The 25,723-nt window shown below is 36.9% G+C and overlaps 1 protein-coding gene across 6 annotated transcripts in view; it reads left to right on the top strand.

Moving 5' to 3' along the window:
* DCDC1 (doublecortin domain containing 1) overlaps positions 1 to 25,723 on the top strand; it is a 453,546-nt gene that overhangs the window by 61,099 nt on the left and 366,724 nt on the right. For all 6 annotated transcript variants that reach the window (XR_014069367.1, XR_014069370.1, XR_014069369.1 and 3 more), the window contains exons 6-7: positions 7,004 to 7,209; positions 24,380 to 24,473. Coding sequence is in view for 1 of the 6 variants with exons in the window: in XM_081544080.1 (XP_081400206.1) it covers positions 7,004 to 7,209; positions 24,380 to 24,473 (300 nt within the window). In the remaining 5 variants the exon portion in view is untranslated. The remainder of the gene's footprint in view (positions 1 to 7,003; positions 7,210 to 24,379; positions 24,474 to 25,723) is intronic.

Raw genomic sequence — 25,723 nt, 5'->3', positions numbered from 1 at the left:
GGGAAGTCCCATGGACAGAGGAGTCTGGCAGTCTACAGTCCAGGGGGTCTCAAAAGAGTCAGACACGACTTAGTGACTAAACAACAATACAGCAACAACAAACTATACCGTGAGCAGTGAATGTGTATATACTCTGGGGCAGGCAACTAATAAGAAATATGGACTTGATACCTACCTTTCTAAAGGTTTAAGCATGGAAGCAGAAGTAGGATATATACTTTTAAACATTTACATAATAATTCCACATGGTTTACGTTCTTTACATAAGAGGTAGTACTGGCATGTGGAAGGTTCTCAAACATTGTTAAACGGACGAATATAAGGGACAGGCTGCAAATGCTCAAAGGATTTAGGAGACTGCAGGTCATTGCAAGCTGGAGCACTAAAGGAAGATCTTAAACTGGATGTTGACAAGGACTTGAGTCTCAATAAGTGAAGGGCGATGGGCTTAAAGATGAACTTGTTGTGCTCAAGGAATAATTAACAGATCAGCTTAGGTAAAACTGGTAAATTTGGATAGTGTCACATTGTTGGTAAACTCTTCTGTTAGCCTCCTTTCAAGAGAAGGGACTATGTCTGTTTCATATTCCTTGCACAGGGTCTGGCACATATAGTTCTTATAAATGAAATTATACTGTATATATCCTTTTTTCATTTTTACTATTTTTGACTTTCATTTCTTTTTCTTTAATTAAAAAGATTTTATTGGAGTATAATTGCTTTACAATGTAGTGTTAGTTTCTGCCATACAGCAAAGTGAATCAGCTATCAGTGCACATATATCCCCTCTTTTCTGATGCTCCTTCCCATTTAGATCACCACAGAGCACTGAGTAGGGTTTCCTGTGCTATATAATCGGTTTTCATTAGTTACCTATTTTATACATGCTGCTGTTGCTGCTGCTAAGTCGCTTCAGTCGTGTCTGACTCTGTACGACCCCATAGACGGCAGCCCACCAGGCTCCCCTGTCCCTGGGATTCTCCAGGCAAGAACACTGGAGTGGGTTGCCATTTCCTTCTCCAATGCATGAAAGTGAAAAGGGAAAGTGAAGTCGCTCAGTCGTGTCTGACTCCCAGTGACCCCATGGACTGCAGCCTACCAGGCTCCTCCGTCCATGGGATTTTCCAGGGAAGAGTACTGGAGTGGGGTGCCATCGCCTTCTCTGATTTTATGCATAGTATTGTATAAATGTCAATCCCAATCTCCTACTCCATTCCACTTCTCCTTCCCCCTTTTATATCTACAGGTTCTCTGCATCTGTGTGTCTATTTATGCTTTGCAAATAAGTTCATCTGTGCCATTTTTCTATATTTCACATATATATGTTAATATACTATATTTGTTTTTCTCTTTTTGACTTACTTCACTTTGTATGACAGTCTCTAGGTCCATCCACATCTCTGCTAATGGCACAATTTCATTTTTTATGGCTGAGATTCAAGGGATTAGATCTGGTAAACAGAGTGCCTGAAAACTATGGACAGAGGTTCATAACATGGTAAAGGAGGTGGTGACCAAAATCATCCTAAAGAAAATGAAATGCAAGAAGGCAAAGTGGTTATCTGAGAAGGCTTTACAAATAGCTGAAAAAAGAGAAGCAAAAGGCAATGGAGAAAGGGAAAGATATACCCCAATGAATGCAAGAGAGTAGCAAGAAGAGATAAGAAGACCTTCTTAAGTGAACGATGCAAAGAAATAGAGGAAAACAATAGAATGGGAGAGACTAAATATCTCTTCAAGAAAATTGGAGATATCAAGGGAATATTTCATGTGAGGATGGGCACAATAAAGGACAGAAACGGTAAGGACCTAACAGAAGCAAAAGAGATTAAGAAGAGGTGGCAAGAATACAAAGAAGGGCTGTATAAAAATAGGTCTTAATGACTCAAATAACAATGATGGATGGTCACTCACCTAGAGCCAGACATCTTGAAGTGTGAAGCCTAATGGGCCTTAGGAAACATTACTATGAACAAAGCTAGTGGAGGTGGTGGAATTCCAGCAGAGCTATTTCAAATCCTAAAAGATGATGCTGTTAAAGTGCTGCACTCAATATGTCAGCAAATTTGGAAAACTTATCAGTAGCCACAGGACTGAAAAAGGTCAGTTTTCATCCCAATCCCAAAGAAGGGCAATGTGAGTTCAAACTATTGTACAGTTGCGCTCAGTTCACATGCTTGCAAGATAATGCTCAAAATTCTTCAAGCTAGGCTTCAACAATACATGAATTGAGAACTTCCAGAGGTCCAGACTGGAGAAGGCAATGGCACCCCACTCCAGTACTCTTCCCTGGAAAATCCCATGGACGGAGGAGCCTGGTAGGCTGCAGTCCATGGGGTCACTGGGAGTCGGACACGACTGAGCGACTTCACTTTCCCTTTTCACTTTCATGCATTGGAGAAGGAAATGGCAACCCACTCCAGTGTTCTTGCCTGGAGAATCCCAGGGACAGGGGAGCCTGGTGGGCTGACATCTATGGGGTCGCACAGAGTCGGACACGACTGAAGTGACTTAGCAGCAGCAGTAGCAGCAGAGGTCCAGACTGGACTTAGAAAAGGCAGAGGAACCAGAGATCAAATTACCAACATTCCTTGGATCACAGAAAACGCCAGAGAATTTCAGAAAAACATCTACTTCTGCTTCATTGACTATACTAAAGCCTTTGACTGTGTGGATCACAACAAACTGTGGAAAATTCTTAAAGAGATGGGAATACCAGACCACCTTACCTGTTTCCTGAGAAACCTGTATGCGGGTCAAGAAACAACAGTTAGAACCAGACATGGAACAGTAGACTGGTTCCAGTTTGGAAAAGGAGTATGTCAAGGCTGTATTTGGTCACTCTGCTTATTTAATTGTATGCAGAGTACATTATTCAAAATGCTGGATTGGGATGAATCACAAGATGGAATCAAGGTTGCCTGGAGAAATATCAACAACCTCAAATATGCAGATGATACCACTCTGAAGTCAGAAAGTGAAGAGGAACTAAACAGTCTTCGGATGAAAGTGAAAGAGCAAAGTGGAAAAGCTGGCTTAACAACTCAACATTCAAAAAACTAAGATCATGGCATCTGATCCCATCACTTCGTGGCAAATAGAAGTTGAAAAAGTTCAAGCAGTTACACATTTTATTTTCTTGGGCTCCAAAATCAGTGGAGATGGTGACTGCAGTCATGAAATTTAAAAATGCTTGCTCCTTGGAAGAAAAGCTATGACAAACCTAGTCAGCATATTACTAAGCAGAGACTTGACTTTGCCAACAAAGGTCCATATTGTCAAAGCTATGGTTTTTCCAGTAGTCATGTACAGATGTGAGAGTTGGACCATAAAGAAGGCTAAGTGCTGAAGAATTGATGCTTTTGAAGAATTGGTGCTGGAGAAGACTCTTGAGAGTCCCTTGGACTGTAAGAAGATCAAACTGGTCAGTCTTACAAGGAAATCAACCCTGAGTATTCATTGGAAGGATTGATGCTGAAGCTGAAACTCCAACACTTTGGCCCCCTGAAGCAAAGAGCCAACTCAGTAGAAAAGACCCTGATCCTGGAAAAGATGAGGGCAGGAGAAGAGGGTGGCAGAGAATGAGATGGTTAGATAGTTATCACCGACTCAATGGATAGAGTTTGAGCAAACCATGGGAGACAGTGAAGAACAGGGAAGTCTCACATGCTGCAGTTCATGGGCACAGAGTTGGATACAACTTAGCAACTAAACAACAACAAAAGTATTCCCTTGTGTATACATAGTACTTCTTCTTTATCCATTTCTCCCTTGGTGGACATTTAGGTTGCTTCCATGTACTGGCTATTGTATATAGTGCTGCAATAAACATTGGGGTGCATGTGTCTCTTTGAATTATGGTTTTCTCTGGGTATATGACCAGGAGTGGGATGGCTGTGTCATATAGTAGTTCTATTTTAAGTTTTCTAAGGAACCTCCATACTGTTCTCCCTGGTTACTGTATCAATTTACATTCCCACCAGTAGTATAGGAGGCTTCCCTTTTTTGCACACCCTCTCCAGCATTTATTGTTTGTAGATTATTTAATGATGGCCATTCTGACTGTTGTGAGTTGATGCCTCATTGTTTTGATTTGCGTTTCTCTATAATTAGTGATGTTGAGCATCTTTTCATTATGCTCTTTGACTTAGCCTAATATTTTGTGGATCATCCACATTGTAGTATGTATCAGTACTTTATTCTTTTTATTGCTGAATAATATTCCTTCATATAAAAATATACACACACACACACATATATATACCACAATTTATTTTTCCATTTATCCATTGGTAGAGATTTGATTTATATCTTTAACTATTGTGAATAGTGCTATGAACATACATGTGCATACATACATTTATTTGACCACCTGTTTTCAATTCTGTCAGGCATATATGGTCTCATTAACTTCTACTTATTTTTCTAATTCTAATTCCTATCTATTTAAGATTGTTTAGTTGGTAAGTCATGTCCAAGTCTTTGCCATCCATGGACTGTAGCCCACCAGGCTCCTCTGTCCTTGGGATTCTCCAGGCAAGAATACTGGAGTGGGTTGCCATTTTCTTCTCCAATTTAAGATTACAAAGTGATAAAATATGTCATTAATTTCTGTAAAGTTTTTTCTCTTCTTGAAATCTTAATCATATTTATAATCTCCTAGTTTTAATTTATTCTGTAAGTTTTGCTTTTATTTCTACTCACTGTATATGTGTGTACATGTAGGTATGTGTGAGTCTGTATATGTTGGTGGGGAGAGAGAGGGAGAGAGAAAGTTGTTTGAACATTTAGTGTAGCCATTCTGGGACCTAATGGTTGTTTACAACTACTGGCTCATGTATTATATCAATACCAGCAGATTTTATATAAAGTCCCATTTCTAAGTTCAAAAGGTCATGCTTCTTTCAAGGTAAATGCTAATAGCAAAGAGTTATTTGGAAATTTGGGTAAATAAATAAATGCAGCTACTTTCAGTTCAGTTCAGTCGCTCAGTCGTGTCCGACTCTCTGCGACCCCATGAATTGCAGCACGCCAGGCCTCTCTGTCCATCACCAACTCCCGGAGTCTACCCAAACCCATGTTCATCGAGTTGGTGATGCCATCCAACCATCTCATCCTCTGTCGTCCCCTTCTCCTCCCACCCCCAATCCTACCCAGCATTAGGGTCTTTTCCAATGAGTCAACCCTTCGCATGAGGTGGCCAAAGTATTGGAGTTTCAGCTTCAACATCAGACCTTCCAATGAACACCCAGGATTGATCTCTTTTAGGATGGATTGATTGGATCTCCTTGCAGTCCAAGGGACTCTCAAGAGTCTTCTCCAACACCACAGTTGAAAAGCATCAATTCTGCGGCGCTCAGCTTTCTTCACCGTCCAACTCTCACATCCATACATGACCACTGGAAAAACCATAGTCTTGACTAGACGGACTTTTGTTGGCAAAGTAATGTCTCTGCTTTTAAACATGCTATCTAGGTTGGCCATAACCTTCCTTCCAAGTAGTAAGCGTCTTTTAATTTCATGGCTGCAGTCACCATCAGCAGTGATTCTGGAGCCCAAAAAAGTAAAGTCTGACACTGTTTCCACTGTTTCCCCATCTATTTCCCATGGAGTGATGGGACCAGATGCCATGATCTTAGTTTTCTGAACGTTGAGCTTTAAGCCAACTTTTTCACTCTCCTCTTTCACCTTCATCAAGAGGCTCTTTAGTTCTTCTTCACTTTCTGCCATAAGGGTGGTGTCATCCGCATATCTGAGGTTATTGATATTTCTCCCGGCAATCTTGATTCCAGCTTGTGTTTCTTCCAGCCCAACGTTTCTCATGATGTACTCTGCATATAAGTTAAATAAGCAGGGTGACAATATACAGCCTTGACGTACTCCTTTTCCTATTTGGAACCAGTCTGTTGTTCCATGTCCAGTTCTAACTGTTGCTTCCTGACCTGCATACAGGTTTCTCAAGAGACAGGTCAAATGGTCTGGTATTCCCATCTCTTTCAGAATTTTCCACAGTTTATTGTGATCCACACAGTCAAAGGCTTTGGCATAGTCAATAAAGCAGATTGACTTTCAGTTTCAGTTATATGCAAATAAAATTTTGTTTCTCTTATTAGGACAGGTAAGCAGATGAGGGAGGAATCATTGTATTTTTGTAATTTATGTGAACAGAAAATATAATCTAAAATAAATTGAATGCACAAATAAACAACTCAGGTGCAAATTATTTATGTGTGAAATGAAACCTTTTGAAAAGAGAGGAATGCTGACAGCAACTTAGTATGCAATATACTGCACTTCTGTTCTTACCCTTACATTTTCAAAGTCATACATAGTAATTTAGTTGCACTCCCATTAATATTAGTGGGAGTTTTGAAACTTATATTCATGTACACATCTTTGAAAATGTATGGGTCAAAGTAAATTGTTAATGAAAAACTGGGTTTCATTTTTAGTGAAATAGTTTCAATCTCTTACCAAAGATATCCTAGAAGGCACCTTCATTCTAGTCACAAGAGAAGAATTATGTATAAGGCTACTATTTGAAGGTCATCTTCTTTAAAGCAACATGGTTAATAATCATATTGAAGAGGAAAATAATGTTTTCCCACCCTTAAAGAACAAAAAAGTTCAGGACCCATGTCTAATAGTAAGCAAAGGATCTTAGACCCTTTCAATGGATGCTTTCAGCTCAGTGCACGTGATCAGTGATAGAGGCATGCTAAGGTGAATTTTAATTAGGACTAAATTGTGGTATTACTCTTTCATACCCTGAACATCTGTTCCCTTCAGAAATGATGATTTATGCAGGCTATCAGAGCAGACAGCTTGCTACAGCTTATGTCACGGTTAGTGGGAAGCTGGTGGTAGCATTTTAGGAAACCAGCATCTAAATGGAGACTGGCCGGTGTATACAATATAGGTAATAGGGGGAGGGGAAGCATGATGTGTCCATTTTTAATTCGAAGCCAAATATTGACTTGACTTAAAAAAAAATCTCTTCTAGACCATCTGTTGTTAACGAAGAAAGTAACTTGGACAGTGAATGGGCTGATTCTTCCTACTGATGTCAAAAGACGGAAAACCAAGCCTGTACTTTCTATTAGAATGCAGAAACTTATTGGGAAGACCTCAGCCCGAATTCTGCTCTTGAAGAATGGCTTGGGGCAGGATGGGCATGAGATTACAGTAGGAAAGGAAACAATGAAAAAGGTAACCTTGTATTAAATATTGCAGTAAAAGTTAAATTTCAAAGTTTTTATGGCTCTTGAAATGTGTTTTTTCCTTCTGTATATCACTGTCAACTAATAAACTGAAATATTAAGGAGTCATTATGTAGAATGCAAAAATTCAGCTGTTTAGAAGTATGTTTATTGCACTAACAACATAACTTATTTAAATAAAGCAACAGCATTTCAGGAAATAATTTGGCCAATGTACTTGGCCATTTCCTTAGGTAAAAGTTATGTTTACACTTGAGGAAAGATTCCAGTTGGTTATAATACTTTACAGGGTATTTAGGTTGAAGTCAGTTTTAACTAGCTTCAAAGCTCAAACCTGCTCCTTTTCATTTAGAAGAATAGTTAAAACCTAGAAGCCCCTCTGCTCTTCAAAGTAATCAATGACTTCTGAAATAGCAAGGATTCAGTTTAAAAGTATCCCTATGCATTTTAAAAAGTAAATCTGGATAGGACTAAGAAAAATCATGTAACAATTCAGCGAACTTTAGGAAACAAATTTTAAAGTATTGTCATATAAATGCATTTTCTTAAGAAGGTGCTTGTACTTCCCAGGTCTTTGATATTTAAAAATACAGAGAAACTAATGGGAATTTGGTGGTGGGGGAGGGGCCTTTTCACATTCAGATAGGATTTTTCAGTGAATCTTAAAGTAGCTTGATAATAATAATAATAAAGCAATGGAAATTTATTAAATATGGATTAGAGAGACAGTGAAACATAACCAAACTATTTACGTTTTAATCCTAGCTTTGTCATTCACTATCTATAAGACCTTTTATAACTTACTTTGAGTCTCAATTTCTTTATCGGAAAACTAGTGATAGTAATATGCCTATCTGATAAACTCGATGTTAGTGTTCAGTGTGGTATTATGTGTGGAGTACAATGCCTGGCACCCAGAAAGTTCCCGTTAAATTCTTATCTTGCTGTGCTCTTTGTGCTGTGCTTAGTCGCTCGTTCGTCTCTGACTCTTTGCGAGCCCAGCAGACTGTAGCCCCTGCCAGGCTCCTCTGTCTGTGGGGATTCTCCAGGCAAGAATACTGGAGTGGGTTGCCATGCTGTCCTCCAGGGGACCTTCCCAACCCAGGAATCAAACCTGTGTCTCCTGCAGGCGGATTCTTTACTGTCTGAGCCACCAGGGAAGTCCAAGAATACTGCAGTGGGTGGCCTATCCCTTCTCCAGGGGATCTTCCTGACCCAGGAGTTGAACCGGGGTCTTCTGCATTGGAGGTAGATTCTTTACCAGCTGAGCTACCAGGGAAGCCCATTCTTCTCTTTAGGACTCATAAATACACATCCAATAAAATTTCTTTTTCTTGTTAATGGGAAACATTTATTGTGAAATGAAGAGAGCTATAAATCATTTTGTTATACCAGAATATTTTCAAAATGAATATTGCTTGAAACAGGTGAATGGTTGACTAGATATTGGAAATTTTTATTATTGAAATATCTATTTCTTCATCTACTTATTTTTGTAGTTGTTTTATAACTACATTTGGGTAAGAATATTTACTAAGGAGCTGGGAAACTGGATTTTATTTCCTTCTTATCTGCAGATTTTGATTATAAGTGAAATAAGGGATATTACACACCAGAGCAAATTGTTAAGGCAAGTTGTAACATCTTCCCTGGAGATTTTGAAAAATAGAGAATGCGGACATCTCTTGGAGTGTTCAAATGTAGTCATTCCTGGAGATGGAAGCTAGATTAGATAACCTCTTGAGTTCACTTCAGTTCAATCGCTGTAATTCTATGCCTCAGTGGTAAAATTGGGGTAATAGTCACTCTTACAGATTACATGTTCTTAGATGAAAGGTTGAGTATAAAACAAAAATGTCACTGCTATTTTGCTTTTTGACGTGAGAGGTCAGTTTATTTAAAACTGGATGTTCAAAGAATTCTTTCACTTATTTTTGTCTTCAGTTTGTAAAATTTAGAGAACTTTCACAATTTTTATAAGAGTCAGAACATGATTCAGTAATAAATGTGTTTGTAAACATTTGTCTCAAAATTACTTTTAAGAATGCAGTAAAAGAGAGAAGGCAGTTAAATACTGGTCTTGGGTGTTGATAGAGCTTTTTGGAGGGAAAGTAAGGCTAGCTAATTATTTTTTGAATAAAATTTAAATTTTGAAAGCCTTGTTGATAATCACAGAGCAATGCCCATGTATCAATTATGGGCAATTATTTATCAATTAAATACCAGATAAGCAGTATGGCTAAAAAGGTGGTAGAGTCATAGGAAAAATGTAAATTATTTTCTGTTTTATGATAAAATATTAGGAATATCAGGGACTAATGGCTATTTTTAGATTATTGCTAAGTGATATAAAACTGAAGTAAAAAGTAAAGGACTCTAATATGGTGAAGGTTACTGCAGTGACATAGGAGGGAATTATATAAGATGGGTGATAAAATAAGGTAGTTGGAGCTTAAAAGTCCTCTCTGATACTCAGAATGGAGTCAAAGAGAAATAACTGTATTTCAGTAATAGATGCATAATCAAAATGAAGGTTGAAAAGTTAACTAATTAAGAAGTTTCAGTGAGGGCAAAAGTGATACCATTCTTCTCTATACTCTAGCATATCAGAATGATGGTCCATCCCCTTGAAATTGGAATCAGATGGTTTTAGAATTACTTTGTATGATTTTAGTAATCACACAGCACCCACTACTATGGGCATTGGCTAAACATTATCCATGTGTTGAAAAAGATATTAGGAAAAATTTGTGGGCACAAGTGCAGAGTAAATGGAAAATGAAAACTTCTTTAGATATATAGCTTTTTGAGGTTAGCATTGTGGTAGATAAGTTTTATTTTCCCTCAGTTACCTCCTGGAATCTTTGTCAGAGAAGTGGTATTAAGCTGTGTGAACTATTGTATTATCCAGGACGCATGCTCAGTCATGTCTAACTCTTTAAGACCCTATGGACTGCAGCCCACCAGGCTCCTCTGTGCATGGGATTGTCCCAGCAAGAATACTGGAGTGGGTTGCCATTTCCCCCTCCAGGGGATCTTCCTGACCCAGGGATTGAATGCTAATGCAGGTGGATTCTTTGCTACTGAGCCACCTGGATAGCATCTCCTTTATGAGACATCTTTATTTTTTTCTCAGCAGTTAATAATTATATTTTTTTTTGTTTTTTTGCTAGCTTTCTGTTTTTTTGCTAGCTTTCTGTGTTCTATCACTAATGGCATGAGGTTACAGTGGTGGGAATGATTACAAAGATAATGAAATGAATGAAAGAATGGAAAAAACCCATGTTATCTCACTCCAGTTTGACCTGATTATTCCCTATGACCACCCTGGTCCCTTCACCATCAACCTGGAGATTATCTTTTTCTCTCCCCTTTCTTGGATGCTTCTCTCCTAGTCCCCCCTCTGTCTTCCTTTACCCTGTTGTGCACATAATGCTAGTGACTTTCTGAGAAAACCTACATAGAACCATCTGGTCTGTATGTTAAAAATTCAGACTTCTGGGCCCAACTCCAAGCCTATCAAGAATCTCTTGAGCTTGGGAATCTGAATGTCAACAAATGTCTCCAGATGTTGCCTAGTCCCACTAAAATTTAAGAACTCTTGTTCTGGTGTTATAAAACCTCAAACTTAAAAACTGATGGAAATTGTCACAGTCTTCTGTTTGTTCTGTATTTCCATTTCTCATGTGGTATAAGAGAAAGATAAGTTATGTGACAGAAAACAGTTTATGGGAAATTAGGTCACTGGTTGCTCTGAGAACTAGTACAAGGAGTTCAGAAATCATGAAAAGGAAAATGTCAACAAGTTAGCAAGATGGGAGTAGTATACGTATAGTAAGTCTGACTTAGAAAAAAGTAAATATTCTCTTAATATTTGTATGTAAACATATTTCATTGCAGTGATTTTTCCCTGTTACTACTGAAAGATCACATAAGTATTGAGGGAATTACTCACATATGACAGTCAGGATATAAATAAATAATAGACTTTATCAAATGCCTTTAAGTCAGAGGAAATTTTAGACTATGATATTTACCATTTGTTAGTTTGAAAAATTGCTCAATAAACAACAACAAAAAAAACATTAAGAAGTTTAAGAAAGACCCTTGGGACTTCCCTGTTGAGTCCAGTGGCTAAGAATCCTCACTCTCAATGCAGAGGGTGTGGGTTCGATCCCTGGTCAGGAACTAGATCCCACGTGCTGCAACTAAGAGTGTGAGTGCCACAGTGAAAGATCCTGCACGCTGCAACTAAGATTTGGTACAGCCCAATAATAAAATAAATAAAATATTCTTTAAAAAGAGAGGTCCATTTCAAATATAAATTGATGCAAACATTGTGGAAAACTGTATGGATGTTTGTTTAAAAACTAAAAATAGAGCTACCATATTATCTAACAATCCCATTCCTGGTCCTATATCCAGAAAAGACAAAAATTCTCAATTTGAAAAGATACATACACCTCAGCAGACCTATCAGCTCTACTGACAACAGCCAAGATTTGGAAACTGCTCAAGTGCCCGTCACCAGATTTGGCTTAAGAGGATGTGATATATTTACACAAGGGAATATTACTCAGCCATGAAAAGAATGAAAGATTGCCATTTGCAGTGACATAGATGGACCTAGATAATATCATAATAAGTGAAATCAGAAGAAGATAAATTTTATTACATATGGTATCACTTATATGTGGAATCTAAAAAATAATACAAATGAATCTGTATACAAGCAGAAACAGGTTCACAGACATAGAAATAGGGGATTAACAGATACAAACAAATATACAAAAAACGGATAAACAGCAAGGATTTACTATATAAACTGTATTTAATATCTTATAATAACCTATAATGGAAAATAATCTGAAAAAATATATATAATGGAATCATTTTTCTATATACCTGAAACTGACACAATATTGTAAACCAAGTATACTTCAATTAAAAGAAAATTAGGAAAGGCCCAATTTAGTTTAAAAAAAAATACAACATACAAAATTCCACAGCATGACTGTGGAATGTTCACACACAAATCAGTAGCTGTAACAACAGAGATTTTCCACGCAGTATGAATTAAAGAATTTAGAGAACATTTTAACAGATTCACAAGGTAGCACCTGGAGTAACAAAATTTGATTAAGGATGTTCAACATGGATTCTGACAGGGGAGGTCATGCATAATTATTTATGTTGGAAGTTCTTTAAAGAGCTTTTTATGATATATGAGCAAAAGCCCATTGATACCATTATTGCTTTAAAAGTTAGTCTATTATTCATACCAGGGTTTAATATCAGATTAAAAAATATGAAAGCAGATTTTTTTAAAATATAGAAATTGATGATACAGTTTATTCTCAAGAGGCCATGGGTTGCCAATTGTCTTCTATTTATGTAGTATGAATTTTAGGGTTATACAATTAATATATTATTTCAGAATATTATAAGTGATTACTTGGCAGCCAGAATTTTTTCTTTTGCATGAAATCATAAGGAGGGAGGTGGATTTCCTTAGCTAAAATAAAAACAAATGAGAACTTTCAGTCTAATATTTATTTATGTTACAGATGGTAATTAAAGACAGTCTTTAACTTTACGCTTTAACTCCCTAAACAGTTAAAACATAAACATGATATTAAATCTGAAAAGATAAATTTATTTTTGTTTTTTATTATAATTTTCATGGTTTTTATACTTATATTTTTTATCTTGATACATTTAAATTGCTAAGAACATATAACAATAATGGTTAAATTGAAGCATTTATTAAATTAGTTTTTCATATATACCTTATCGTTAGAGTATCTTTGTTGAAGCTTAATTTCTGGATGTTATAATTACAGAATTTTATGAAATAATACAATTTTATCTAATAATCTAACTATTGGGCTATTAGAAAAATTGCTAACTTAGAAAATGGTGACTTAGGTAAGTTAACTGCCATAACCAAAGTGGGTTAACTGGAATAGCTAGGACTAGAATCCATTTTCAGACTTGAAGAACATTAATTTTTTTGGTTATGTGAAACTACCACAAATATACTGTTTGTCACATTTTAATCCCTACGTGTTCTCACCTAAAAATGAGCTGTGTGTTATGTGTGCTAATTCGCTTCAGTCATGTCCGACTCTTTGCAACCCAATGGACCATAGCCCGCCAGACTCCTCTGTCCATAGGATTCTCCAGGCAAGAACGCTGGAGTAGGTTGCCATACCCTCCTCCAGGGGATCTTTCTGACCCAGGGATCTAGCCTGTGTCTCTTATGTCTCCTGCCTTGGCAGGTGGGTTCTTTACCACTAGTGCTGCCTAGGAAAATGACTTAACATAACCATTAACAAAATTTAAGACATCTGTTTACAGTCATAACAGAAAAGCTGGTATCAGACTAGCCATCCCATTTTAAATAACTGAAAACTGCACAAAATATACAAGACAGCTATGTTTAAGCATCAGACAACTGAAAGCACCAGACTATCATGCCTGAGAGAATAGGAAAAACTGAAGTGTGTCTTACAATGTACCTTATCTTTATACCTAGAGGTAATTTTGGGGCTTGGTCTAGGGAGAGAGAATCCAAGAAAAGCACAATGGTCTCCACAAGACATCAAAGTTCTGGGAGGCTGAAATGGCTGGAATCTATCGTGAAATGCCACAGATGGAGGACATATTTAGAGAAAGTTCCCTAATTTTACCTAGGGTCCCCCCTGTATCTTGGCTAAACACTAAGTTACTCATGAACAAAGTAACTCCACAAGACTTGGCACAAGCATGTACCAGGGGAAGAAAAACTAACGGAGATGTAAAAAGGAAAGAGCTGTGGCAGTACGTGCAGGCTAGGGAGACATTCCTATTTTGATCAGCTGGAGGGAAGGAAGTTTATTGAACTTGTAGGGGGTTCATGAAGAGACCAGAAAAGTTAATTGTGGATCCAAAAAGATCGATAAAAGCTTAGGAAATGCAGAAGAATTGGAAGGTCAAATTTAGAAGTCTTGCACTACCTGATTTCAACATTTATTATAAAGCTAAAATAATCAAGACAGGATCCTGTTGGCATCAGGATACATATAAAGTGCAATGAAAGAAAATAGAAATTTCAGAAATTGACCCACACATATAATAGCAAATTAATCTTGATAATTCGGTGAGGAAAAGACAGTCTTCTTTTTGACAAATACTGCTGAAAATTAGATATTTGTATAAGAAATTACTCCAATTTGTACTTCATCAAAGAATAAAACTGTAAAAACTCCCAGAAGAGACATTTTTTCTTTTTTACAGCCTTGAGGTAGGCAAAGATTTCTTAACTGGACTAAAAAGTCTGAACTAAAACAAAATGAAACAAAAATTAAATCTACTTTACCCAAAATTTTAAACCTTCTGCCCTTCTAAAAACAACAACAGAAATGAAAAATCTAGCCACAGACTGGAGAGAAAATTTTCAGAAAACACACATCTGACAAACAATGTGCACTCAGCGTGTATATGTGTGTGTGTGTGTGTGTGTGTGTGTGTATGTGTGTATAAATCTCTGCTAATAGTAAGAAGGCAAACAGCTCAATAGAAAAGATCAAAAGCTTTGAACACTACTAAAAGAGACCTAGAAATAAACTATAGCACATGAAAAGATACTCTATGTTATTAATCATCAAAGAAATGCTAATTAAATCCACAATGAGTTACCACTGCACACATGTTAGAATCAGTCAGTTCAGTTGCTCAGTAGTGTCCAACTCTGCGACCCCATGGACTGCAGCACTCCAGGCTTCCCTGTACATCACCAACTCCTGGAACTTACTCAAACTCATATCCATTGAGTCGGTGATGCCATCCAACCATCTCATCCTCTGTCATACCCTTCTCCTGCCTTCAATCTTTCCCAGCATCAGGGTCTTTTCAAATGAGTCAGTTCTTCGCGTCAGTTGGCCAAAGTATTGGAGTTTCAGCTTCAACATCAGTCCTTCCAATGAATATTCAAGACTGATTTCCTTTAGGATGGATAGATTGGATCTCCTTGCAGTCCAAGGGACTCTTGAGAGTCTTCTCCAACACCACAGTTCAAAAGCATCTGTTCTTCAGCGCTCAGCTTTCTTTATGGTCCAACTCTCACATCCATACATGACTACTGAAAAAACCATAGCTTTGACTAGACGGACTTTTGTTAGCAAAGTAACGTCTCTGCTTTTTATTATGTTGTCTAGGTTGGTCATAACTTTTCTTCCAAGGAGCAAGCATCTTTTAGTTTCATGGCTTCAGTCACCATCTGCAGTGATTTTGGAGTCCCCCAAAATGAAATCTATCACTGTTTCCATTGTTTCCCCATCTATTTGCTATGAAGTGGTGGGACCGGATGCCATGATCTTTGTTTTCTGAATGTTGAGCTTTAAGCCAACTCTTTTACTCTCATTTTTCATTTTTCACTTTCATCAAGAGGCTTTTTAGTCCTTCTTTGCATTCTTCCACAAAGGTGGTGTCATCTGCATATCTGAGGTTATTGATATTTCTCCCAGGAATCTTGATTCCAGCTTGTGCTTCATCCAGCCCAGCATTTTTCACGATGTTCTCTGCATATAAGTTAAATAAGCAGGGTGACAATATACAGCCTTGATGTACTTCTTTCCCAATTTGAAACTCGTCTATTGTTCCATGTCCAGTTCTAACTGTTGCTTCTTGACCTGCATATAGATTTCTCAGGAGGCAGATCAGGTGGTCTGGTATTTCCATCTCTTGAAGAATTTTCCCCAGGTTGTTGTGATCCACACAGTCAAAGGTTTTGGCATAGTCAATAAAGCAGAAGTAAATGTTTTTCTGGAAGTCTCTTACTTTTTTGATGATCCAACAGATATTGGCAATTTGATCTCTGGTTTCTCTGTCTTTTCTATCCAGCTTGTTAGAATGGGTAAAATTAAAAAGACTGACAATACTGAGTTGATGAAAATCTGAAGTAACTGGAAATCTCACAGATGACTGATGAGAATGCCAAATGATGCAACCACTTTAGCTATTAATACTTAATAAGAACAAGAAGTAAACAATAGGTGCAAATTCAGCCAATTTCCTGGCATCTTCAGATTAAAAAAATGGTTATAATATTTATTATAAGTCATTGCAAAATGTTTGTCTTAAATAGATAGTCTTACCAAGTACATTTTATTATGTGTTAATTCATTGAAAATTTGTAATGTATTTGACAGTCTTTCAGGTAGCAAAAGAAGTATAATAACCAATTCCCTTTCTCAAAATATTTATGATAAATTGTAGTTCTCTTCTACTGAGCAAGTACAATTAATTTCCAGAGGTGAAATATTTTTAGTAAATTAGTGAATTAATTTCATAGTTATCTATTCATTTTCATAGCTTGCCAAATTTCTTCTTAAATTTTTCTTTGAGTTCTTAAATAGTTTGCTTCTTAGGTTTATATAGTGATTACTGTTGCAATCTATTTGCCATGCTAATAATACTCACTGAGTTGCCTGAAACAGTGTTTCTCATTTGAGGAGACTGAGTCAATTTTTTTTTTCTATTGGCTAGGATGACTTTAGCTGCAATTAGTAGAAGATACTGACTCAAACAGATTTAAGCAAAAAAGAAGCAAGAAATCCAGAGGTAGGGCGTCTTCACGCATAGTACGACAGGAGACCAGTTATGTTCCCTATAGTTTTCTGGATTTTGTTTTCTTTCATATATTGTTAACAGGATGACCACTGCACAGACTAGTGTAAATTTGTCTAGAGGCAGAAAAGGATCATCTCTTCACTATGAGAGAAGTCTTTCCCAGAAGCCCCTTCTTGTGTCACACTGGCTAGAAATAGATTGTGTCTATCCCCAGATCATTCACTGATAGGGAGCATGGGATCACCATAATTGACTTACAGCAGTCAAGATAATTATAGCCTTCCTTGAGTCAAAAGGAGAAAGAGTGAACCCTTAATCAAAATCAGGACAGCGAGGATGAGGTGGAGAATGAAATTTGGGTAGGCAACTCAGAGTATTACTTCAAATGTAAAGAGGTTTTCTAGTTTATTTTCTAAGGAGAGTACAGGTTCAGTGCTCTGATACTAAACAAAATTAGTTTTATTTGAAATATTTTTTTCTGGAATTACACATACTTTAGTTACAGCATAATTTTATAACATTGATCAGAAATTTTATTTGCTATTTTTATCAGACTTTTAATAACAATATAAAATTTATGATGAAATGATTTTAAATTAGACATATATTAGCTTTCACTAATTCATTAATTTGTGATATTTTTATGAATAAATCTGCCAAGCATCTGGATTTAAGGATGTGAAAAACCGTGATCTTGTCCTCAAGGAGCTTTTAAGTCTAGTGATGGAAAAGGTGTTTATAAAATGATCAAATTATTGAATATGAAATAGGTGACATAGGGAGGTCTTCTGAGAAGAGATAAACAGGACTTCTTTGGATGCATGGGGAGGATACTGAGGATGGTAACCTTCTAAGCAGAGAGCATAGCATATGAAAAGATTCCATGGCAGAGTGAGCAGGATGGATCCCATGAATTAAAAGTTTAGCTTATGAGGGAGAGAGTAGCCTGTAGGAAAGGTTACAGATTTTTGCCTTCTTCCTCCAAAGAACTGTGAAAAGTCATCTAAACGTTTTAGTTAGGAGTGGAAGAAAGGGTACCAGATTTATTTTTGAAGAGATTACTTTGGTGCTCAGTGGAGGACAGATTGGGTGGGCCAGGGAGGTGCAGGGAAACTATTTGCTAAGTATTGCCAGAGCCCTAGTGACAGATGATAGTAGCCTGGACCTCAGGAGTGGAAATGGGTAAGATTTTTAGAAGATAAAATCAACAGGCCCTGATAATAGCTTGGATACATGGTGTGAAGGGAAGTGAGATGTTAAAGGTATCAAGGATGATTTTGCAGTTTCTGGTTTGCATACCCAGGTAGAAGGAGGTATCTTTCCCTATGCCTGGAAGAAGACTAGGCTTGAAGCAGAAGAGATGGGATTCAGTCTTGGACATGTTGATTTTGAGGGATCTTTGATCTGTTTGAGTGAGATAATGAATAGGTATTATTTGGTCTGAAGCTCAGAGAATTCCAGGGGTAGGCATACCGATTTGGAAGTTGTCAGTGTGTAGATGGGAAATGAAATACTGGAGCAGTGATTAGGTTGCCACAAGAGAGAATTAGTGTAAAGCAGGAAGAAGGCTCGGAGTGCCTTCAAGAACTCCAATTAATGAATAGAGGAGGATGAGCCTATAAAGAGAAAAAAAGGCAGGAGAAGAATTAGTGGATTGTCATATTTCAGAATTCAGGGAAAAAGGGGATTTAAAGAAAGAGGAAGTAACTCAAATGCTATTCAAAGATTGAAATAAATGAGCATTAAGAAAATATCCTTTGGATTTGTCAATGTGGTAGTCATTGTAAATCTTTGTGATTTGTTTGCTTTGTTTGTTCAGTAAGAAGGTTGGGGAGAAATTATCAAGAAATAACATTGTAAGTAACACCACTTCACAAACTTGAGATTATGTGAAGTGAGGGACTAAAATCCCAGCATTTGAGAGGACTCTGAGAAACTGAGAGAACTCAGAGGAAAGCTTGTTTTCTTTTAAAGGAGGTTGATGGTTTAGTCACTTTTGTTGATCATGGGGAGAGTTTTCAGAGTGCACAATGCAAAGGTCTTAGAAATGGATGAAGGAGTTGAGGATAATGTATAAAGAAGAATAGATATACCCTTAAGTGAATGATAATGCAGTAGACTGAGAGTAGGAATACTTTTTCTGTAAAGGGGCTGACAGCAAATATTCTTCATTTTCTATACCATAAAGTCTTCGTTGCAACCACTCAGCTCTGATACTTGGTGTGCAACCAGCCATAGAAAATCTATAAATGAACACTGTGGCTGTTTTCCTGGAAAATTTTATTTATGGGCACTGAAATATGAATTTCCTGTAGTATGATATACTATTAAAGTGTGACAAAATGTTATTCTTCTTTTGATTATTTTTTAACAATAAAAGCATGCAAAGTCTTCTCAGCCCACAGGCCATACAGAAACAGACTGTGGCCAGAATTGGCCCATGGTGTGTGTAGTGTCCTGACCCCTGCTCTAGAGGATCTTTTGAAGGAGCTGTTGGTAGAGGGCTGAATCTGGGCTTACATTTCTGGGCAGTGACTCATAAAAAGCTGTTAAGATTCTTCGTCTTTGAGGAAGTTGATAGTGTTGGATCTGATGGCTTGTAGACTCAGCTCACGTGGCCCAGGGTTATGTTGAGCTAAGCACACTCTCTCACCTTTTGGGTAGTACTAAACCAAACTCAGAGACTTTAGACTATGAAACCATACCACCTCTATGGTAGCCATTCTGAAAGCTGCAAACTGCACCAGATGTGCCTGGACATGGAGGTGACTCCCAAAACTATAAACAAATGGACTCAGCTAAAAAGAATTTGTGGAAAATCTCTTCCCATGTGCTTGTCAAGAGGAGTCTAGTTTTACAGTATAATGGTTTTTAGATTTTAGTATCAGGAGAGTTCTTTACAGCCTAAGCTATAAGAAATTATCAAAAAAGTAATATTTTAACAAGCTTAACAGCTACAGATTAGTGGAAGTGGTATTTTAATTAACCTTAAGATTACAGCAAGTTAGCACTGTTAAATATTTTAAATTACAAGAATGACCTTACAAATAGGGGCTTCCTTTTAGGACTTTTGACAGAAATGTATATTGATACAATTTACACCACTTTTAATTTACTATGAGGAAATGATTACTGAAGGCTGGCAATGCTTAAGCACTGCAAAGATCTTTCATCTTGAAAGTAGGAGAGTGACAGTTTTGCTGATGCATTATTAATTTCTAATATATCTGATTTTCTAATGCCAAGTTTTAAACTCATTTAACTCTTAAAACTCGGCTTGCACAAACATTACTGATGTTTTAGCAATGAAAAGAAGAATCTCTGAGTTAAAAAGCCATGTAATTTTACTTGGCTAATTTTTTAAAAACTCAAAGGCAGCAATATTTTAAAATCATCGATATTTTAGTTGAAGTAAATGGGATTATCTTTAAATAGTTCATATTTTGCTTAGCTTAATTGGTAAATTATGATAAAACTTTAGAGGATATCTAGATATTTGAAGCTTCATTAGTAACTAGGAAATATAGTTTGTACTAAATGGCTTTGTTGCACTTTTAAATAATAGATTTGTAATCTTAAGAAATTGAGAACTAAATATAACAAATGGAAAGACGAAGAATGTGAGTATCCTAAGGAGGGGGTTGCATCGTTTTAGTGTTTTGGGAACAACTATAGGAGCTTCCCTGGTAGCTCAGATGGTGAAGAATCCACCTGCAGTGCAGGAGATTCCTGAATCAGGAAGATTCCCTGGAGAAGGGAATGGCAACCCACTCCAATATTCTTGCCTGGAGAATTCCATGGACAGAGGAGCCTGGTGGACTACAGTCCATAGGGTTGCAAAGAGTCAGACATGACTGAGTCACTTTTACATAGGTTCTTAGTAATTTTCAAGGTGACTGGCTATGGAAGAATGCATTCTGAATTACCTCCTTTGAGTATTTTTGTAAATGAGGCAGGTGATGGTGGTAACTGTAAAAGGATAATGTTTGGGCACAGAGTCAGATGGGAGAAAGTGATGAAAAGAAGAATGTTTCTTGTTGGAGACTGTGTTAATTGCTAAAGATAGATCGATCCCATGCCAGTGTTTATGTGTTCCACTCTCCTTTCTGTCTCAAGTCCCAGAAGAAACTGCGGTTTCTTTTCCTGATGCTTTCTCTCTTGCATTTTTGAATAATGCTTTCTGAGCATCTTTAAAAAAGGTTTCAGTCCATTCGATGGGAGTCCTAGGTTAACTTGTATGTAGTAGCCACTAAAGAAATTGACCCAAGAGATTAGGAGGGAGGCAGAAAGAGTGAGGTTTAGAGTTGCCACCCTTGTTACCTTATTTGTTTGTGTAGCAAGGACCAGTCCCAGGTATGGGCAAGTGGACTAGAGAGAGCTAAGGGCCATCCTAAGTTAGGGAGCATTGTGTTTGACTTATGAGGACACATGGCCGTGGTGTCTCCTGCACGGACACACTTCAAGTAGCAACACTGAGGTTAATGGATTTGTTCTACATGACAGTGCTTACAGTCACTTATGAAGGACATTGAAAGTACCTTGTTATCTAACTAGGTAAAGCACTGATGTTGTGAATATTTCCCTCATGAATTAGAAGGTTCAAGTTTATTCCTATCACTGTATCTTTAATCATGAACATTCTTCTTGATTTTGAGTGAGACAGCAGCAATATATAGTTTTTGAAAAACTGCCTGAAACTCTGGATTGCAGCTAGGTTATAAGAAACACACAGGATCATGTAAATGCCCTTGGGAATATGTGGCATGGGGGAACATTATTGGTCATGTTTAAGGCTAGGATAAAGGCTGAGAATCTCTGATATAATCCAGTTAAGGTTAGTTTGTCAAATTCATCGGTTAAATATTATTTGCCTTTTAAGTGCAGCACATTACTATATACAGCAACTCAGATGATAAGCCAAATCAATCATGATGTTTGAAAGTTGTTCTCCAGACTGAAAGAAAAGTACAGTTTTGCCTCTATATACATGTTAAGCTGGTTTTAGAAAATGCAGAGGAACTAGAGATCAAATTGCCAACATCTGCTGGATCATCGAAAAACCAAGAGAGTTCCAGAAAAACATCTATTTCTGCTTTATTGACTATGCCAAAGCCTTTGACTGTATGGATCACAATAAACTGTGGAAAATTCTTCAAGAGATGGGAATACCAGACCACCTGATCTGCCTCTTGAGAAACAGGAAGCAACAGTTAGAACTGGACATGGAACAACAGACTGGTTCCAAATAGGAAAAGGAGTATGTCAAGGCTGTATATTGTCACCCTGCTTATTTAACTTGTATGCAGAGTACATCATGAGAAATGCTGGACTAGATGAAGCACACGCTGGAATCAAGATTGCCGGGAGAAATATCAATAATCTTAGATATGCAGATGACACCACCCTTATGGCAGAAAGTGAAGAACTACTAAAGAGCCTCTGATGGAAATGAAAGAGGAGAGTGAAAAAAGTTGGCTTAAAGCTCAACATTCAGAAAACTAAGATCATGGCATCCGATCTCATCACTTCATGGCAAATAGATGGGGAAACAGTGGAAACAGTGGCTGACTTTATTTTTGGGGGCTCCCAAATCACTGCAGATGGTGATAGCAGCCATGAAATTAAAAGATGCTTACTCCTTGAAAGGAAAGTTATGACCAACCTAGCCAGCATATTGAAAAGCAGAGACATTACTTTGCCAACAAAGTTCTGTCTAGTCAAGGCTATGGTTTTTCCAGTAGTCATGTATGGATGTGAGAGTTGGACTATAAAGAAAGCTGAGTGCCGAAGAATTGATGCTTTTGAACTGTGGTGTTGGAGAAGACTCTTGAGAGTCCCTGGACTGCAAGGAGATCCAACCAGTCCATCCTAAAGGAGATCAGTCCTGGTTGTTCATTGGAAGGACTGATGTTGAAGCTGTAACTCTAATACTTTGGTCACCTGATGAGAAGAGCTGACTCATTGGAAAAGACCCTGATGCTGGGAAAGATTGAGGGCAGGAGGAGAAGGGGCCGACAGAGGATGAGATGGTCAGATGGCGTCACCGACTCAATGGACATGGGTTTGGGTGGACTCTGGGAGTTGGTGATGGACAGGGAGGCCTAGCGTGCTGTAGTTCATGGTATCGCAAAGAGTCAGACACGACTGAGCGACTGAACTGAACTGAACTGAACTGAACACGTTAAGCTGTTTAAATATGTCTGTTGTCACAAAGAAAATGAGTTGATTTGGCTTGGATTAGGATTACAAGATACAGTTTTAACATAAGCATAAAAGTGGGCAGAAATGGAGGCAGAGTGTTATCAGTGACTAGAAAAAGTTTTAAGGTATATAATCATACAATGAAAATTGTCCTTCAGCAGTTCTTGGTAATGTAAAAGCAATATACCATAGCTGTGAATAGTAAGGTTGGAAGAGATAAGTACATTTAGTTTGGATTTGGAATGTGTTATGGGCTTTTAAATGATTGTGATAAGTTTCATGTCTTGGGAGTCACTTCCCGAAGCCTTATAAAGCCTGCCCTCAGGTTCCTGGGACTTCTTCACTCCCCTCTGTTAATTTAATTTTTCTCATCTTGTGAGTAGAGCTTTCTTTCCAACTGATGCATGTTTAAGTCTTCCCTGGTGTTGGTGATTGTTACACCTTTATAAGGGCTACTTCTATATCAAGAACACATTGAGAAATTAAAATATTAAGAGAAGGACTTCAGCGTATTAGAAACCATCAAAAATGAAGTTCTTCATAACTAATGAGAACGTACTGTATAGCATAGGGAGCTCTGCTCTGTGGTGACCTAAACGGGAAGGAAATCCAAAAAAGAGGAGATACATGTATATGTACAGCATTTCACTTTGCTGTGCAACAGAAACTAACACAGCATTGTAAAGCAACTATCCTCCAATAATTTTTTTTTAAAAAGTGAAGTTCTTCAAACTCAGATTCATGGAAAACCTTGAAATGTAGTTTATTAATTCCATTTTTAGTACCCAAACAGTGTAAGTTATCAAAGTGAACTGTGATCAGATAATATTTATAATTTATTTTAGGACACTTGGAAAGAATTTAAAAGCTAAAGAACATACCTTAAAACCTAATCTAAAATATAATATCCTCCCATTGTAAAATAAATGAAAAATATATTAATAGAAAAGAGCAGGAAAAATATAGAAGTCTCCCAGAGTTCTTCCATTTATGAAATAGTATGTAATTATTTTTTATATTTCTTACATCTTTCTCTTTTTTATTAATATTTGTGTGCTTAAAGTACAATTGGAATTAACAATTTTAACTGTCTTTTTCTATTTCATATATTAGAAACATTTGATAAATCATCTAGTTTTATTTTATAATTTTAAATAGCCGTATAGTAGAGAATTTGGTGATGGACAGGGAGGCCTGGGGTGCTGCAATTCATGGGGTCGCAAAGAGTCGGACACGACTGAGCGACTGAACTGAAATGATAGTAGAAAAAGAACTTTAATTGTGTTTTCAATTTCGTTAGAGCTAACTGTGATAAATTATTTTTAAGTTATTTTTTGTCTGTGTAGGTTTTAGATATTTGCACAATGAGAATGAACCTAAATTCACCAGCCAGATATCTTTATGATGTATATGGCAGAAAAATCAAAGAGATTTCAAAAGGTAAGTGGCAAAGATTTTGTAAACTATGTGATACTATCTCAAAAGACATTTACACAATTTTGTTTTTACTTTGTACTTTTAGAAGGAAAACAGACAAAAAAAAGTTTAATTATAACATGAATAAATATGTCATTCTTATAGAGAGGGAAATCATGAAAGGTTATTAAGGTTTAGAGAAGCTTTTATTTCAGCATGTTTTAGTCCATTTGGGTACTATAAAAAATACCACAGACTAAGTGGTTTAAACAACAAACATTTATTTCTCACAGTTTTGGAGGTTAGTAAGCCCAAGATCAAGACATTGGTAGATTCTGTATCTGTTAAGGGCCCTTTTCTGATTGATAGACAGCTGTCTTCTCCTTGTGTTCTTAGATGGTAGAAAGGACAAGGTTGTTCTCTGAGGTGCTTTACATAAGGACATTAATTCATTCATGAGGGCCCCACCCTCTTGACCTAATCCTTTTCAAATACAATCACATTGGGGATTACATTTCAACATATGAATTTTCGGGGGTCATGAACATTCATCTAAGCACAGCAAAAGCTTAGATTAAAAAAAAAAGATGAGTATTTTAACCTTAGCAAGCCATATTTAACAGACAAAAGTAATTGATGTACTTTCATATTTAGTAACTTCTATGATATATAGCTTTCAAAAGAGAAATATAAATTGTGCTACTGTATGCTCAGAGATTTATTTTTATGTTTTGGTTAACTTCTAGAGGTTTTTCAAAAGTCAAGAAATGTGCTTTAAAATAATTTTATTGTTTGTGTTTGTCAAAATAAGAGATCTTCCTCTATATTTCTAAAGGTGCTGATTTGCCATTCTTTGAAAGCAAAAATACTTGATTCCACATTTGTGCTATCATTAAATTACTGTCAGTAACAATTACTACTTTACTTTTTACTTTTGCTGTTTAAAAATTTTACTTTTTATTTCTGTAGTAGTAGTTAATATTACTTTAATAGTGCCACAGTTACACTATTAAATATGCTACTGTACAGTTCTATCACTTCATTTAAACCTTGAGTTCACATATCTGAAGAGGGCCAAAATTGTAAGTGGCATACTTAACTGCAAGGCTAGATCCAGAAAGATGTGATTTTAGCGTATAGCTGTACTGGATACTCCCATTTGTTTCCTTTATCCTTGCTTTTATTGTATAAAAGCAAACTTTCCTAGCTTTATCATCCTTAATGAATCCTATTGAGTGATCACTGTGATATTTTGATACTTATTATTTATAACT

The sequence above is a fragment of the Giraffa tippelskirchi genome, chromosome 11, assembly GCF_054371585.1.
Source record: "Giraffa tippelskirchi isolate mGirTip1 chromosome 11, T2T-mGirTip1v1.2.pri, whole genome shotgun sequence".
Lineage (NCBI taxonomy): Eukaryota > Metazoa > Chordata > Mammalia > Artiodactyla > Giraffidae > Giraffa > Giraffa tippelskirchi.
The sequence above is the reverse complement of the archived record's forward strand: the minus strand, read 5'-3'. Positions and strand labels throughout refer to the sequence as shown.